The sequence below is a fragment of the Schistocerca americana genome, chromosome X (assembly GCF_021461395.2).
Source record: "Schistocerca americana isolate TAMUIC-IGC-003095 chromosome X, iqSchAmer2.1, whole genome shotgun sequence".
Classification (NCBI taxonomy): domain Eukaryota; kingdom Metazoa; phylum Arthropoda; class Insecta; order Orthoptera; family Acrididae; genus Schistocerca; species Schistocerca americana.
This window is the reverse complement of record NC_060130.1, coordinates 1,011,684,439-1,011,701,861: the sequence shown is the minus strand read 5'-3', so window position 1 is coordinate 1,011,701,861 and position 17,423 is coordinate 1,011,684,439. Positions and strand designations below refer to the sequence as shown.

The 17,423-nt window shown below is 40.1% G+C and overlaps 1 protein-coding gene across 2 annotated transcripts in view; it reads left to right on the top strand.

The window, feature by feature from the left end:
• Positions 1 to 17,423, top strand: part of LOC124555223 (F-box/LRR-repeat protein 6) — a 198,306-nt gene that overhangs the window by 112,723 nt on the left and 68,160 nt on the right. Inside the window, exons 7-8 of one of the 2 annotated variants that reach the window (XM_047129077.1) lie at positions 13,425 to 13,584; positions 13,900 to 14,092. In XM_047129077.1, coding sequence (XP_046985033.1) covers positions 13,425 to 13,584; positions 13,900 to 13,912 — 173 coding nt within the window. In that variant the 3' untranslated portion in view covers positions 13,913 to 14,092. Of the gene's footprint in view, positions 1 to 13,424; positions 13,585 to 13,899; positions 14,093 to 17,423 lie in introns of those variants that run through there. The other variant, XM_047129076.1, reaches the window with a different exon arrangement.

The following is a 17,423-nucleotide window of genomic DNA, read 5'->3' as shown; positions in this document are numbered from 1 at the left end:
CTTGAATGTGGCAGAGAGACTACCAACACCTAAGATAAGGATAGCATCACCATTGAACCAGGTGGCTGTAATTAAAGTGCAGCTACTCACAGAGCTCCAATGTGGCCTGTAGTTATTGTATGGCAGGGATGTTTGCTAGATATGCTAATGTGTTAATGTGGAACCAGTTTATGCTGGAAGAAAATTAGTTCCAATTTTGGCCACCAGGTGTAAATCTGGCACTGTACACTGTTTGTACGATGGCATGGCATCCGTGCTCTCGTGTGACAAGCCATAATGTGAGTGGACAGTATGGCTATAAAGAAGAGAGATCATGTGCCGTTAGTGAAACTATTTTATGTGAACAGCAGCAATTACAGTGCTGCATTGAGAGAATATTACTGACTGAAAGGTCGAGGTAGAGGCCCAATGTCAGTAAATGGTATGAAAAAGATGATAATGAAATTGGAAGACACAAGTGAGCTGTGTGGGGTAGCTGGAAGAGGAAAGCGTCCTACCCCACTGATGGTGTTTGTGTTGCTGTAACTGACCATGCCCTAAGTAGTGCTAGTGCTCATGCAGTGTCACGAGTATTGTCTATTCCGTGGTCAACAGTATGGAAAGTTTTGTGGTCTATTTTACACTGGTACTTGTACAAGATCCAGATGGTGTGGCAACTGAAGCCTCATGATCTGCAGCAACATTCTGGATTTGCTCTTCATTTTCAGGCAAAAATCGAAGTTGATGATGACATTTGGCAAGACAATATTCTATGGAGTGACGAGGCACATTTTACACTACAGTGTGCAGTGAATACACAGAAGTGCTGAATTTGGTGCACTGTAAACCACATGTTGTGCACAAAGAGCCATTGCACTTGCTATACGTGACTGTATGGTGTGAATTCACAAGCACCTTTATTCTTATTCTGTTCTTCTTTGAAGAGAATACAACCAGAGGGCCTGTCAGGTGTATAACAGTGGCTGCATATTTCAAAACCTCATTGTACAGCATGAGATTCCTGCTTTGGAAGGGCATAACTGTGTGGAAATTACTGTTTTCGTGCTAGATGGGACACACCTTCGTGTTGCTTGCTTAATGCAACCTTCCACAAACATATTATCTCCAGAGGTTTTCCAGATGCATGGCCTGCAAGATCAACTGATCCGAATCCATGTGACTTTTGGCTCTGGGGATATTTAAAAGAACATGATTACCAGGTACACATTTGGTCTCTACTTCATCTGAAGGCCAGTATACAGGAACACATTGCTCAGATTTCATCAGAACTGCTGCGAACAACTGTTGGTCACATCATTTTATGGACACAGCGTCTTGTTGATGTCTCTGGTGTTCACACTGGACAAATTGTGTAAATGACTGTTAATAATAAAATCACCATTGTGTCTTTCTCACTTGTTTGAACTTTTCTGCCTCATCCCATTCCTAATCCATCACATATGGAAGTATTTCTATATGTTGTTCATGCGTTCACAGTGCCAGATTTGCACCAAGTGGCTGGGGAAATAGCAGGAAAGTTAAAGGGGGGAGGCACTGTCATGAGTGGTAAAATACCAGTGGTTATAGGATTCAGAAAAGACCCTTTTTTAGGGTAGGGAGGACAGAAAGAAAACAAGTTTTAAGAGAGGTTAGAACTGAGACAAACCTTCAGTTTGAGAAAGAAATCAAAAAACATAATTCCAGCTTATTACATCAACATAAACAGCCATTGGTTAAGAATTTTCAACTGTCAGCAGATATTTTAACTCCATCCAATTTTAAGTCAGTCAATGTGAAATGTCAGCTATCTTTATTGCATCAAAATATTCGAGGACTGAGAAATAAAATTAATGAATTAACTATCTGCATAGATGAATTAGAGTCTTCAAACCCAGCTGACATAATCTGCCTCTCTGAACATCATGTGACCACTGGTATAGAACTTTTAAGTGTTACAGGGTTTAGGTTAGCATCTCACTATTGTAGATCAGAAATGGAGAAAGGAGGAGTTGCCACATTCATCAGGAACTGTCATAAATTTAAGAACATAGACATTCATAAATTTTGCCTAGAACAGCATATGGAAGCATGTGCAACAGAATTAGATTTTCACAAAAAATCTTTCATAATATTAAGTGTATATCGAGCACCTGCAGGTAACTTTAATCTGTTTGTAAACCACCTTGAAGCTGTACTGGCCCATTTAACAACCAAAAACAAAGAAATAGTGGTTGCTGGTGATTTCAATGTAGATTTCCTTAAAGACTCTCCCAATAAGAACCTATTTGAGTTAGTAACACTATCATTCAACTTAATTCCCACAGTAAAGTTCCCCACTAGGATAACCACTTGCTCACAAACAGCCATTGATAATATCTTTATAGAAAAGTCAAATGAACAAAATTATATTACAAAACCAATAGTCAATGGCCTCTCAGACCATGACATGCAGTTCCTTCTGTTAAATGTTAATACTGAACAGGATATAAAATCTGTTAAATCTGAGCTCAAGAGGGTAATCAGTAAGCCAAAAATTGATTATTTTAGGACACTCCTCAGAGACATTCACTGGACTGATGTTTACAGTGCTCATGGCATGAATGAAAAATATAACATTTTTGCTAATAAAGTGCTTACCTTATTTGAACACTGCTTTCCCCCAAAACTTACCAAGGTTAGAGCAAAGTCTACAAAGAAGCCATGGATTACTCGAGGAATAGGGGTATCTTGTAAAACAAAAAGAAAACTGTATCTGTCAATCCGAAACATTTCCAATGTTGATGCTATAGCACATTATAAGAAATACTGCAAAATATTAAAGACTGTAATACGGATGTCAAAGCAAATATATTACAAGGAAAAGATAGTCATATCAGATAACAAAATAAAGACAATATGGGATATAGTGAAGGAGGAGACCGGTAGAACCAGACATGAAGAGGAACAAATAGCATTAAGAGTAAATGATGCATTGGTGACAGATGTGTATAGTGTTGCAGAACTTTTTAACAAACATTTTATAACTGTTACTGAAAAGATGGGGTTGTCAGGTTCGGTAGATGCTGCTATGGATTACCTTAGACCAGACATTTCAAGTAACTTCCATAATATGAATTTGACCCTCACTACCCCAACAGAAATAATGTCCATCATAAAATCTTTAAAATCAAAAACATCTAGTGGGTATGATGAAATATCAACAAAGTTAATTAAAGAATGTGATTCTGGGCTAAGTAACATATTAAGCTATCTGTGTAACCAGTCGTTTATCAGTGGAATATTTCCCGAATGGCTGAAATATGCTGAAGTTAAGCCACTGTTTAAGAAGGGAGATAAAGAAATAGCATCAAATTTCCGTCCAATTTCACTGTTGCCAGCATTCTCAAAAATTTTCGAAAAAGTAATGTACAGTCGTCTTTATAACCATCTTATCTCAAATAACATACTGTCAAAGTCACAGTTTGGATTTCTAAAAGGTTCTGATATTGAGAAGGCTATCTACACTTACAGTGAAAATGTACTTAATTCATTAGACAAAAAATTGCAGGCAACTGGTATATTTTGTGATCTGTCAAAGGCATTTGACTGTGTAAATCACAATATCCTTTTAAGTAAACTAGAATATTATAGTGTAACAGGAAATGCTGCAAAATGGTTCAAATCTTATATCTCTGGCAGGAAACAAAGGGTGTTATTAGGAAAGAGACATGTATCAAGCTATCAGGCATCATCCAACTGGGAACTAATTACATGTGGGGTCCCACAAGGTTCCATTTTGGGGCCCTTACTTTTTCTTGTGTATATCAATGACCTTTCATCAGTAACATTACCAGATGCCGAGTTTGTTTTGTTTGCTGATGATACAAACATTGCAATAAATAGCAAATCAAGTGTAGTCTTAGAAAGATCAGCCAATAAAATATTTGTAGACATTAATCACTGGTTCCTAGCCAATTCTTTGTCACTAAACTTTGAAAAAACACACTACATGCAGTTCAGAACTTGTAAGGGGTGTCCCAAGAGTATATGTCTAACATATGATGACAAGAAGATAGAAGAAGTGGACGGTGTTAAATTCTTGGGATTACAGCTTGATAATAAATTCAACTGGGAGGAGCACACCACAGAACTGCTGAAGCGTCTTAACAAATCTCTGTTTGCAATGCGAATTTTGTCAGACATAGGGGATATAAAAATGAAAAAGCTGGCATACTATGCTTACTTTCATTCCATAATGTCATATGGGATTATTTTCTGGGGTAATTCATCAAGCCAAGCTAAAGTTTTCCGGGCACAAAAACGTGCAGTAAGAATTATATGTGGTGTGAACTCAAGAACATCCTGCAGAAGCCTGTTTAGGGAACTAGGGATACTAACTACAGCTTCCCAATATATTTATTCCTTAATGAAATTTGTCATTAAAAATATATCACTTTTTCAAACCAACAGCTCAATTCATGGAATCAATACTAGAAATAAGAATAATCTTCACAAGGATTTAAAGTCACTTAGTCTTGTACAAAAAGGTGTGCATTATTCAGGAACACACATTTTCAATAACTTGCCAGCAGCCATAAAAAGCTTAACAACCAATGAAATTCAGTTTAAGAGAAGCCTAAAGGATTTATTGGTGGCCAACTCCTTCTACTCCATTGATGAATTTCTGAGGAAAACCAACTGATTTGTATATAAGTACAACATAACTTCTGCACAATTTCAGTGCAGTAATGTGTTCACTGAAAATTTGTGTGTGTGTGTGTGTGTGTGTGTTTGTGTGTGTGTGTGTGTAAGTATAATCTAACTTCTGCACCATTTCAGTGCAGTAATGTGTTCATTGTAAATAAGTATTACAGTAGTTGTATTACATGTTTCTTACCTTATAAATAAATATAAAACTTTTTTATTTTAAATTCAGTGCAATAGTATTTGTAAAATGACTCTTAGTGTTCATTAAAAAATGACGATCATTCCACTTGGAACCTGTGGAATGGTACATTAGCTTATTTGTTTTAGTTTAAATATTTGTCATGTATTGTTGTTTTTCTGACATGTTCCACATCCTGGAGGACCTCCTCACTACGGATCAATTGGAATGAAAGTAAATCTAATCTAATCTAATCTAAAATCAGAACTAATTTTTTTGCAGCATAAATCAGTTCCGCATTAGCATAACTACCCAGTTTCACTGTCATATGACAATTACAGCCCTTTGCGAGTAGCTGCATTTTAATTATAACCACTCGGTATATAGGCAAAACTGCGACTGACAGAGTTTAGGCTGACCTAGCCTCTCATAACATGTTTCAAAAGTGTGACAGATGCTTCAGGGTCAGGTTGCAAACAAATGTCCTGCTTGGAAATGTTCAATGACACAAACAACTTGTTACCTACCTTTGAATAGAAGACAAGTTCTGGGAATTTGACACTGACTTTGATTTTGATGTTACACTGTTCTTCTCCTTAGCTAGTTTGGATGTGAGTACATTAATACTCATGGCTTGAGTTTTAGAGGAATGAACTCCTTACTTTTTCTAAATGATCTTTTCCAAACAAACAGTTTGAATGTGACCACACTTTTCGCAAGTGTAACATTGTGCATGCGTGCATGCATGCCCTGCCACTTGTTACACCTAAAACAAAGCAGACAAGATTTTTGTCCTAGGAACTGACTGTTTGGTCTGGGATGGTTGTTTACTTCCATTGCGCTACATGACCATGTGCCATGCTGGGTCATGGTGTGTGATCTACGTGCACCGCTTGGTTACTGTCACTACTATACAGTCCGCTCCCAGTAACTGAGTGGTCAGCGCGACAGAATGTCAATCCTAAGGGCCCGGGTTCGATTCTCGGCTGGGTCGGAGATTTTCTCCGCTCAGGGACTGGGTGTTGTGTTCTCCTAATCATCATCATTTCATCCCCATCGACGCGCAACTCGCCGAAGTGCCGACCAATCGAAAGACTTGCACCAGGCGAACGGTCTACCCGACAGGAAGATACAACTGTCTGAGACATTCTGTGTTATGGCATCACGTAACATCTCATCACTATAGAATTTTTCACATTCACACTTAAATTTACACTGTATAGTCAGATCTCTGCTACCCATTTCCTGTTTGAGTGGGCTGTCTGTAAAGTCTGAGAAACTTGAGTCTAAAAGATACCACATGAATCTGTTTGTCAAAGTATCTATTGGGGCAGCAACTATTTCTTCATATGAAACACTTTCAGGATGGGTCATTGGAAACAGTTTGCAACAGAGATATACACTTCCACTCCTACCATTGACAAAAGATGTGTATGTCAATCTATACCTTGAATGTGGTGCGCCACAGTGTGTGTGTATGACTACACTATATGCTCTGCCCATTTTTCCTGCTGTGTGTTAAATTGTCTGAACTGCAGGGCATGTGCAGGTATTGTTTGCTGTGGTGGTGCTGGGGCAGCAGCAAGCAATGCTGATGTCTTAGTTTGAACGTCCAGTAACTTGGTCATTCCTTCCATTAATTACAGTACCTGCTATGCCTGAAAGTGAACAACATTTGTCAGATACATGTGTTGTGTGCCCATGGTTCACAAAGCAAAACACAACAAAGTGGTTTCAGTTGCAAATACACTAGCAAATGCAGTAGAGGAAAGCAACAAACAAAAAGCAGAAAACGAGAAGTGCAGTGCTGAAACAAACCACAATACAATTAGGTCTATAGGAACACTGAGTAAAGTACACATTTTGGTACACTAAAACATCTGGTGGGCATGGCACTGGCTCTGAAATAAAGCAGAATTATGCTGTGCTTGTGGTAAATCCACAAAAGTCCTCTCACAAAAACAGCCTGGTAGTCATTGTCAAAAATGAAATTGCCACAATCCTTGCTTGTCAATGAACGTGACCTTCCACAATCCACATCGCCAGTGAAGTGACCAAGTAAAGACCCATCACCAAAATTGTGACGTGCCCTTTTGGACCTTGCATGGGCTTCTGAGGCAAAAATAAAAAGAATGAGAAAACACAAGCAGTGTGAGAAATATTGTAATATATGCAACTTAGCACAATGAATCCTCATCAAAATCATTATACAAGTCCTGGGACAATGCTGGGACAAGTTAAACATCTTAACAGTTCACAATTCAACTCTGGCTAGCAAGCCTCAGAATTAAACATAAGTCATGTCTTGAGGCCAGTTCTGTTGCACTACACTTGTCGGGAAAGTTGTGACTGCAACTGTAACAATACTCAAGCTCTGCTAGACTGGAGCTACTCAACTAGGCAGAGATGCAGTTGGGCAGTGTCTTAAACACGTGGTCCATGCTGCTGGTGGCACCTCAGCTAAGGTGTCATGGCACTCATGTGGCTGGCAGTTGGGCATTGCCGATTGCTGTCGCTGCTACTGTCAGACTGCAATGGACTCTCTAGTGCCAATCTCTGCACCCAGAACAATTGCTCCCTGTGTGGCATCAATAGGCTACAATACCGCACAGTGGTATTCTGCCACCTACCCAACCAGTGCAGTATCCTTGTATGTTCACCCCTGCTCCCAGAGGCTTACCCAATTCCTCATTTTTCTGTAAAAGACAATTACCAGATATTCTAGTCGTGTCACAAGCGTTTCCTTCCCCATCGAAAGCAGGGCTACACTGTGAAAGAAGCCATGTTGTGTATCAACTTAGCTGCAACCACTGTGCTGCATTCTATGCAGGCATAACCACAAACAAGCTGCCTGTCCACATGAGTGGCCACCACCAAACTGTGACCAAGAGACACGGTTGCCCAACATACTGTGCAACACGGCGCACTTGACTTCAGCGACTGCTTCATAGCCTGTGCCATCTGTATTCTTCCCACCAACAACAGCTTTTCAGAATAGCGCAGGTATTAAATCTCCTGTGGCATATTGTTTCCTCCTATGACCACCCTGATCTCAACATTCGCTAGTCCACATCTTCCACCTGCCCCTGCTCCTTTCCCTGCTCCTGCTGCAAGCTCACACATGCCTTGTGTCCCCCCCCCTCGCCCCCCCCCCCCCCCCCCCCAGCACTCTTGCCTTCTAACCCCCAGCATGCCTGCATGGTCTGTTCCCCTTCTCTGCTTCTCTCCTCTCCCCCATCCTGTCCTTCTCCCCTCTCCCAGCATAGCCTGTCAATGTTGTACCTAGCAGACCCCCGCCACATCCCTCTACCTGTATGGATGAGTATTGTGTTTTTCTAAATCTGAAGGAGGATTTTGTCCAGTAGGTTAGTCCACTTTTAGATGTGCCTGTCTGCTACTCAATGCCTCCTCTATATTGCAATTCATGTTTGTGACTTTGTAGTTCCTCAGGCAAAACATACACTTAATTTTATAGAAACTACATTAATTTAGTATATTTGTCAAAAATGGGAAAGAGTTAATTTTATTTTAGATTTGTCTTCAGCATCCTTCTAAATACACTGCTTGACAAAAAAAGTGAAGCACCCAGAAGGGGAGGACGAGATGAATTGAAACTTCATGGGTTGAGAGAGTATGTGAAGTTATTTCACTGATTATATCGTGTCAGATTTACAAAGTATGAGCCCACTTATGAGTGTGACATTGCACTCCATCTGGCATGGATGTCTACATTGATTCAGTTGGGAGGAGGGTCATAAAGCAGTTGTATCCTCTCCTGAGGGAAGCTGGCCCACAAATGTTGTCACTGGTACTTGATATACGGACACTGGGAAGGAGATGATGTCCAAACTGGTCCCACACATGGTCTGCCAGGGACAGACTGGGAATCTTGCTGACCACGGGATTATCTCAACCTCACACAAACAGTTCATAGAGATATGTCATGTGCAACAAGCATTTTCTTGTTGAGAATTGGCGCCACAGTAGTATTGCAGGAATACTAGCACGTGGGGATGCAAGATGTGACATACCATTGAGCCATCAGAGTTACCTCAATAACTGCTGGCCATGACCAGAAGTCATACCCGATGGTTCCCCCACACTGTGACACCAGAAGTTACTCTGTTCTGCCTTTCCAAAACACTGGAAGAAAGAGACCTCTTCCCAGATCGGCACCATACGTGCCAATGATGGTCATCCAGGGTAGTGCAGAACTGCAATTCCATACTGAACACAACGAGATGCCATTCATCAGCAGTCCGTGCTTCTTGGTGACAGCATCACTCCAAATGCAGCTGTTTGCACTGTGGTTTTAATGGCAGCCTATACGTGGGATGGTAACTCCCTAGTGTGGCTCCTGTTAGTCTCTGACCAATGGTACAGGATGACACTGAATGACGCAGGAAGTCCATTATGCATCATCAGATGCCAGGTGTGGATGTGAAGGGATTACAATGTGCACGGTGCACAGTACGACGATCCTCCCTTGTGGTGGTCAGATGTCGTCGACCAGAATGTTGACGAGTATGCCTGCACTTATGATTCCATACAGTTCAAAGCTGGACCAAGATCACATCTGAATGCCCCACAAATCTGGATATTGCACAATTCGACCAGCTGGCCAAGTGGAGACTCACAGTGGGACCCCTTTCAAATTCTATCAAGTGATGATAATGCTGTCTCTCATGAGTGCGCTGCATCTCGGTGTCCTTTACGGTGACCACTCAACATCTGATGGTTTTCACAACCCTTATATACTCTACCAGGCCTGGTAACAACACTAAATACAAACATCATTAATGCACTCATGTTGGTGTTATATATGTCACAGAGAATTGCAACCCTATTCATTTACATACCTGCCAATGATATGTATGTGTATGAAGTTACATTGAAATCTGACCTTGTTGTATAGGTGCTTCATTTTTTTGTGTGACTGTAGTTTTTGTGCAAGCTAAACATGAGATCTTGTATTTGTTAGTCCTTGCATAAAATTTTACAGAACTGCATGATAACAAATAATTTTATTAATATTTTTTCCTTAGATATTATGTTTGTTTTGCAAGTTCTTACTGTGCAAGCAATTTTCGAAACTTGGACTTCCACAGTGGTTAAGTCTAATTCATCCAAACTATTTAAATTCAGTGAATGAATGAATGTCACATGGCTCACAGATTTTTGTAAACCTTTGAATCTGATCCTGCATTGATAGTCTGTGTATCAATAACAGACCTTATTAATTCAAATAACTTCCAATTTGGCCTCTCATTCTAGAGTCTAAGGTGGTCACTGAAAATAAGTCAGGGCCCCCTGTCAGTTCTTAGTAACGCTAACTACTGGACCATGCAGGCAGTCATTAAATCAATGCTCATGCCTCACATCTACGATTCAGTAACAGAACAAAGACGCATATAAAGTTCGTAGTCTCCATAGAGTTGTCTGCCACAGGTGTAAAGTAGTAGATTATCTAATTCGATATGAAGTTATTTTTAAATTGTTTGAGAAATTTAGATTTATATACTAAGTGAGTGCTTTATTATTTGCTGATAGTACAGTGAGCTTTGGTGATGTGCTGAATCATACTAACAAAACATTGCATGCTGGATGTAAAGTCTATGCATTCATAGATTGTTTTCTTTCTGCCTGTTCTCTAGTAAAAGAAAAAAGCTTGTAGTATTTTATGATATTTCTATTACTATTATACAGTGGAACCTCACTTAACGAGCAGCTCCTATAACACACAATTTGCATAAAGAGCAAAACAAATTGTAAAAAAAAAAATGACTCGCTTGACAAGCAATGTTTCACATAATGAATGACAATGATTTAGTGTGACATTACCAGCCATTTGGGCTTGATGTGACAGGGGAAATGTTTCATTGTCAGCAAAGGCATATGAACAATGTCTTTAGTGTGTACTGCAGTCTGGATTTAGTGCTCTTTCTGCTACCATCTCAGTGCAGCTTGTGATCACACATTTTTCTAAACTTGTGTTCACACAGTTTTTTTGTGTGCAAATTTTAATAACCTTCATAGAAATGTCCCTGAAGATAAAGCCACAAGAAGATGAACATAGGAGAAAGAAAATGATCTTAGAAATGAAATGTAAAATCATAGAAAAATGCAAACATGGTGTGACCATTGCTGATTTAGCACACACATACAATCAATCTACATCAACTATTTGCACTATCCTCAAGAACAAGGACAAGATTAAAAAGATAGATGCTTCAAAGGGACAATATCAAAATGTTGCTCCTTATATGGATAAATAAAAAGCAGTTGAGAGGCAACACTATTAACGGGAACATCATTTGTGAGAAGGCAAGAATGATTTTCACCAACCTCATTAAGAAGACACCAGGATCATAGCAGCCAAAGAAGTGTTTAAGGGAAGCTGTGGATGGTTTGAGAAGTTTAAGAGAAGAACCAACATCCACAGCGCTGTGAGTCACAGCAAAGCAGCCAGCTCCAACACGAAGGCAGCATAGAACTTCATCAGCAACTTCAAGATGCTCGTAGATTCTGAGGGTTATCTGCTGTAACAGGTTTTTAATTGTAATGAGACGGATCTATTCTAGAAAAAGATGCCAAAGCGTATCTTTATAACAGCAGAGTAGAATGCATTGCCTGGTGACAAGCCAATGAAAGACCATCTCACACTGCTATTTTGTGGCAATGTAAGCGGTGATTTGAAAATTAAACCACCGCTCGTTTACCATTCAGAAATTCCACGAGCCTTCAAGAAGTGTAAAGTCCAGAAGAGCAGGTTAAATGTGACGTGGAGCTTCGATAACATGGCTTCGGTGACGTGATCTTTTTTGTGATTGAATCAGTGAAGTGTTTGGTCCTTTGGTGAAAAAATATTTGCTTGAGATGAATCTGCCCCTCCATGTCTTGCTTGTTATGGACAACACTCCTGCCCATTTTCCAGGCCTACAAGACCACCACCTTGAAGAATTTCATTTTGTCAAGATCCAATTTGTACCTCCCAACACCACTCTGTTACTCCAGCGTGTGGACCAGTGGATTATTTCTAACTTTAAGAAGCTCTGCACTAAAGCACTCTTCGAGCATTGCTTTGAGTTGACTGAAGCTACCAATCTCACTCTCAGAGAGTTTTGCAAATATCACTTCAACATCGTTGCCTGCATCAAGATAATTGAAAAGGCATGGGAAGGGGTTACCAAGAGAACTCTCACATCTGCTTGAAAGAAGCTTTGGCTGGAGTGCCGTGTTGAATGTGGTGCTAAGGCATTTGAGTCAGTACCTGTGGTGCCTGTAGTCAGTGAGATTGTGTCTTTGGTGAAGAGCATGGGACTAGAAGTGAATAACAATGATATCGATGAGCTTGTGGAAGATCACAGCCAAGAAGTGATCACTAAAGAGCTTATGCAGGTGCAGTGTGTTTTACAACAGAAAGTTGTGCAGAGGGCGGGGGGGGGGGGGGGGGGGGGAGGAGGAGGAGGAGGAGGAGGAGGAGGAGGAGGCAGTAACAGCAAAGCAGCAATCTTCTGGCGCAGTAAGAGAAATGCTGAAAGCACGGTAATCGGTTGCATCGTACATTGAAAATCATCACCCCAATAAAGCAGTTGTTATGGATGCTACAAATTTTGTGACAATGATGCAGTGTCGCATTTTTGCCAAGTGTTGAAGTGTCGGCAGAAACAAATGGCTATAGATAGCTTCCTAGTAAAAAATAATTAGTCATGCATTGTGAATAATAAATTACATAGTACTGTATGTAAAATTTTCTTTGAATAAATGGCGTGAATAAGAAAAACATTTAGTACTTTTTCTGCATGGAACACATTATTGTATTTTACATTAATTTATATGGGATAAATTGTTTTGCTTAATGAGTGTTTCAGACTACAAGTAAGATTCTGGAATGAATTATGCTCACAACGCGAGGTTCCACTGTATATCAAAACAGACACCATAAATGTTGGAATGTAGTAACATCAATCTTTGGACTGAAGATCACCACAGTAGCATACCCCAATGGGGAACTGAAATCATAAGTCTGGGGACACTAAGTGAATTAATGTTAGATAATGGTAATGCAGTCCAAACTGAATTTTCTTTTTCCTCAGGGGTACATTTTCAGTGGATAGCATTGTTAGGAAATAGACATCTATGTACATACAAATTCTGCAAGTCTGTGTACACTGTGTGGCAGATAATAATACTGTCATTCAGGTCACACAAGGGTTTGTTTTAATTACTGTAGCTGAAATATTGGAGAGATGGTGTGGAGATGAGAAAAAGTTTTCATATGTGGAATGAAGAAAAATTAAAATTATTGGCTTTTGTTTTCAAAAAGGGAATGACAAGATGTAAGTTTTAAAGACAAGGAAGTTTGTAAATGAGAAGAGAATCATACAGGTAAGGAAATGTCCCCTGATGTAACTGAAAGAGCCATATGGGAAATACAAGGTTCTTTTTATTTGTTACAAACATCCTGAATGGAGAATTTAAAAAATTATTGTTCAATGTGTTACCTCTATTCCAATAACTCTATTTCTGAATGGCAGTAGTTGTTCTCCAGGTCTCGTATTCTTTCTAACATATTTTTCAGGTTGCTGTATCTCACGGAAAAATGTTTCTGGTTTGGAGCTGATTATGCAAAAATGGAATCATAGTTTAGTGGAGGTGGACTTAAGTTGGGTGCATATTAATGAATCTCTTGACTCTGGCCTGACTGCTCTTGCTGAATGTGGAGAAAAATCACAACTACAGTAAGCAGGAACCAATTTTTCTATATAATTTGTAAAGAGGTTAAATTAAGTGATCTATGCTCATCAACGAAACTTTCTTTTTTGTGACTATGGTCTTAGTATTTGAAGCCAGTCTAAATCACCTTCGTTTTCGTGTGCTGTTGTCCTGCATCAGTGAAAGTTTGAACAGATTTGGTATGGTTAATTTAAGGGGTGACCAGACACCCTTCCTGTCACCACCCCCATTACCCTCCGGGTCAGCATATTTGTATCCCAACTCTCTGTGTGTAATGCTGTTCGTGTGAAAGTGAACAGCAGTTTTCTAAATGTTTGCAGATCGTGTAACTGAGGTGGGACTTGGGTACCAGCCTGATATTCACATAGGATGTTGAAAACTGCCTAAAAACCACATCCGGGCTGGTCGGCACGTGGAACCTCGTTGCCGGTCTGCACACCTCCTTGTCCCAGAAGCAGCACTTTAACACACACAGCAATCCGGGCATGTTGAAGCCAGTCTATACAACTAAATAAATGACCCTTTCTAACATACATATTTTGCTCCTTTTATTTTTAAATGTTTTATCAGTGGTGATTATCTGTGATACTTCCAATGGAGAAAAAAAAATAACTACACAAAATTGCTACATACTTAACCGAAAAATAAAGTGAAATGTCCACATACAGCCTTTTATTTAGTCTCAGGAATAGAGAGGAAGAATTATTTGTACATATACTGAGAAAATAATCATAGTCAGCTGAGTGACTGAGTAATGGCAAAAGTTATACCAAGTGATGAAAAGCTTTCTATAGAGGCAATGCAGTGTCAGAAATACATGCACTTGACAAAGGCAATAGATTTTGGTATAAGAAACTTAATCATTCAGTAAATGGCAGCAAAAGGTTCCATGGAGACCAAATAATGTGCACCTTCTACTATTGTGCAGGGAGGGCTCTGCCAGAATATTAGATCCATCATATGAGAATACACCTTCAAGAAATTCTGGTCTGTCAAAAAGAAATTTTTCAGTTGGAGCCAATAATCCACTTTTTAAATGTTTCACATCATGAGCTACTACTAATGACAAAGGTAATCAGTAGGTCATGACCATGATGTGTGAAGGTGCATGACCATGATGTGTGAAGGTGATATTATAAAGGCTCTGGCAAGAAGTGGAATGGGTGACAAAGAAAGGGGGGGGGGTGGAGGGGGCAGAAAATGATGTTGCTGTACCATTGTTATAAGTGAGAGACCAAGGAGAGGGGCTGATAAATATGCATCTGTATTTTTTTTACTGTATGGTGAAGAAAATGTGTGGAACTGTCCAATCTGGTACTGCATTTATAACAAAAAATTATAATAAACCAGCATAACAAACATTTTGAGCCTGTAGTGAAAGACTCTGCATGCTGAGAAGAAAAAGAAAATTGAGGAGGGGTAAAGTAATAGTAATAGCACATGCATGAACAGAGGGAATGAAAGAATGAATCTGTTTGGGTCACGTCACCTGTCTGTGATAATTTGGCGAACAGACTCGTTGCCGTTTACAGGTGGTTTCTGATGACTGCTGTTGCGCTCATGTTGCTGTCTTGTATATATTGGCCATTACCCCTCTGTCACTCTGCTCCTGTCACTATCAGAGCACTCACTGTGATAGGCGGTGGTGGTGGTGAGGGTGGCTGTGAGCTGTGGTCACCAGTGTCCATGCTGTTGTCATCAAATGCAGACCTCACTGTATGGGAAAAGTTTTCTTTTTCTCGGCTCAGTTTTAGGCCACTGTCTTGTTAGTTAGACTGTCTTGGACCTTACTTTCAATGAACTCTTTAATCACACAACCACAGAAGGAGGAAGATTGCCTAAGTATCTCGGTTCTGTTGTAATCTATAGTATAGCCAGTTTTTGTGCTATAGTTGACAATCACTGATTTAGTTATTTAGTATTATTCAGTACGGCATCTGTGTTCACGGCCAGCCGAGCGGTTCTAGGCACTTCAGTGTGGAACCGTGCGATCGCTACGGTCACAGGTTAGAATCCTGCCTCGGGCATGGATGTGTGTGATGTCCTTAGGTTAGTTAGGTTTAAGTAGTTCTAAGTTCTAGGGGACTGATGACCTCAGATGTTAAGTCCCGTAGAGCTCAGAGCCATTTGAACCATTTGATCTGTGTTCATGGCATCTCTCTTCTATAATGCATTCAATTTCTCCAGTGTATACTTTGCCACATTGGCAGGGGATTTGGTAGATCCCTCATTAGTGAAGGCTTAGACCATCCTTAACTGACGCTAGTAGTGTCAGGGTCTTAGCGGATGATGAAATACTCATTTGACATTGTGTCACTTCCAAGACTCTGCTTACTTTTCTGGAAGTATTGCAGAAAAACAAGATGCGTGCTAATGATTTGTGCTCTTCTCTTTCTTCCTGCTGTTGTCTCTGTACAACCTGTCCAAATGCACCCCATATATGTTTGCTGCTGTGCCCATTTCCATGGATTGTTGTCTCCAGGTGCATCACCTCAGTTAGAAGACTGTCTTGATCGCAGGTGTGTCATAGTGTGACTAAGATGCCTTCATATTGGGAGATATGGTGACCACTGGAGGCAGTGTGTGCAAACTTTCTGTACTCACTGTGTGCCAGTTTGTCATCTAGGTTCTGTTTCACTAGGAAGTCATGAAATGGGAGGGCACCATCCTGTTCCACTTGCACGGTAAATTGTATGTTGGATGAACTGAGTTGAGGTGACAGAACTGGGAAAAAGAAAAGCATTCCTCACAAGTGAGGGCCACACCTAATGATACAGGATGTCCATAATTAAATTTCCAGTTTTAAAATGCTGTAGAAAGAAAACCACTACTCAGAATGACATCACATTTCAACAACACATTATAGAGGCAGGGGGAAATGTCAAAAGAATAAAAATAATAATAATAATAATAAAAATTTTACCAATAGATGATCCAGTGAACATCTTAACATAAATGAGGTTGGCCCACCAAGCGGGGTGGTGCAGTGGTCAGCACACGGGACTCACATGTGGGAGGACAACAGTTCAAACCTGTGTCTGACCATTCTAATTTAGGTTTTCTGTGATTTCCCTAAACCACTTCAGGCAAATGCCAGGATGGTTCCTTTCAGATGGCACAGCCAACTTCCTTCCCCATCCTTTCCTAACGCGATGGGTCTGATGACTTCACTGTTTTTGGTCCCCTACCGCAAATCGATCAAAGAATCTGGGTTCGGCTACAAATGACTGATGAATCACAGTACAATGGCTCTGGTTTGAGTTGCACGTTACACCATCCATACTGTTCAATGTGTGTGAATGCACAAGTTCAACAGTCAACAGTTCTATCACTGGTAGTTAGATAAGCCCATCCACCATGACAAGATCGTACCACATTGCATGGAAAAAATCAGTTTTTAATTGTCCTGTGGCCAAAAACTGCATATAAAACAAAATGGCATCAGTTTTTAATTATGCTGGGGACAAAAACTGCAGAAAAGCAAATTGACATTGGTTTTTTTATTGTCCTGGGGTTGAAAACTGCATAAAAAGCCAAATTTACATCAGTTTCACAAGACAGTAGTTCACTATGCTGGCCACCATTTTCTGCCAACGTTTTCTGCCATGAGCTGAAACCAAGAAACAGCATGTTCCACAACAAATCGGAGTGTCTCAGGGGTCATGTTCAGAATGTGTTGTGCAATGAATGCCTTCAGTTCAGCTACGTTTGTAATTGGAGCACTTAAACAACATCTTTCAGATAACCACACAGCCAGAAGTCACATGGTTTAAGGTCAGGTGATCAGGATGGCTAGGCTGTAGGAAAATGATGGCTGATAATTCGAGCATTTCCTAAATGCCTC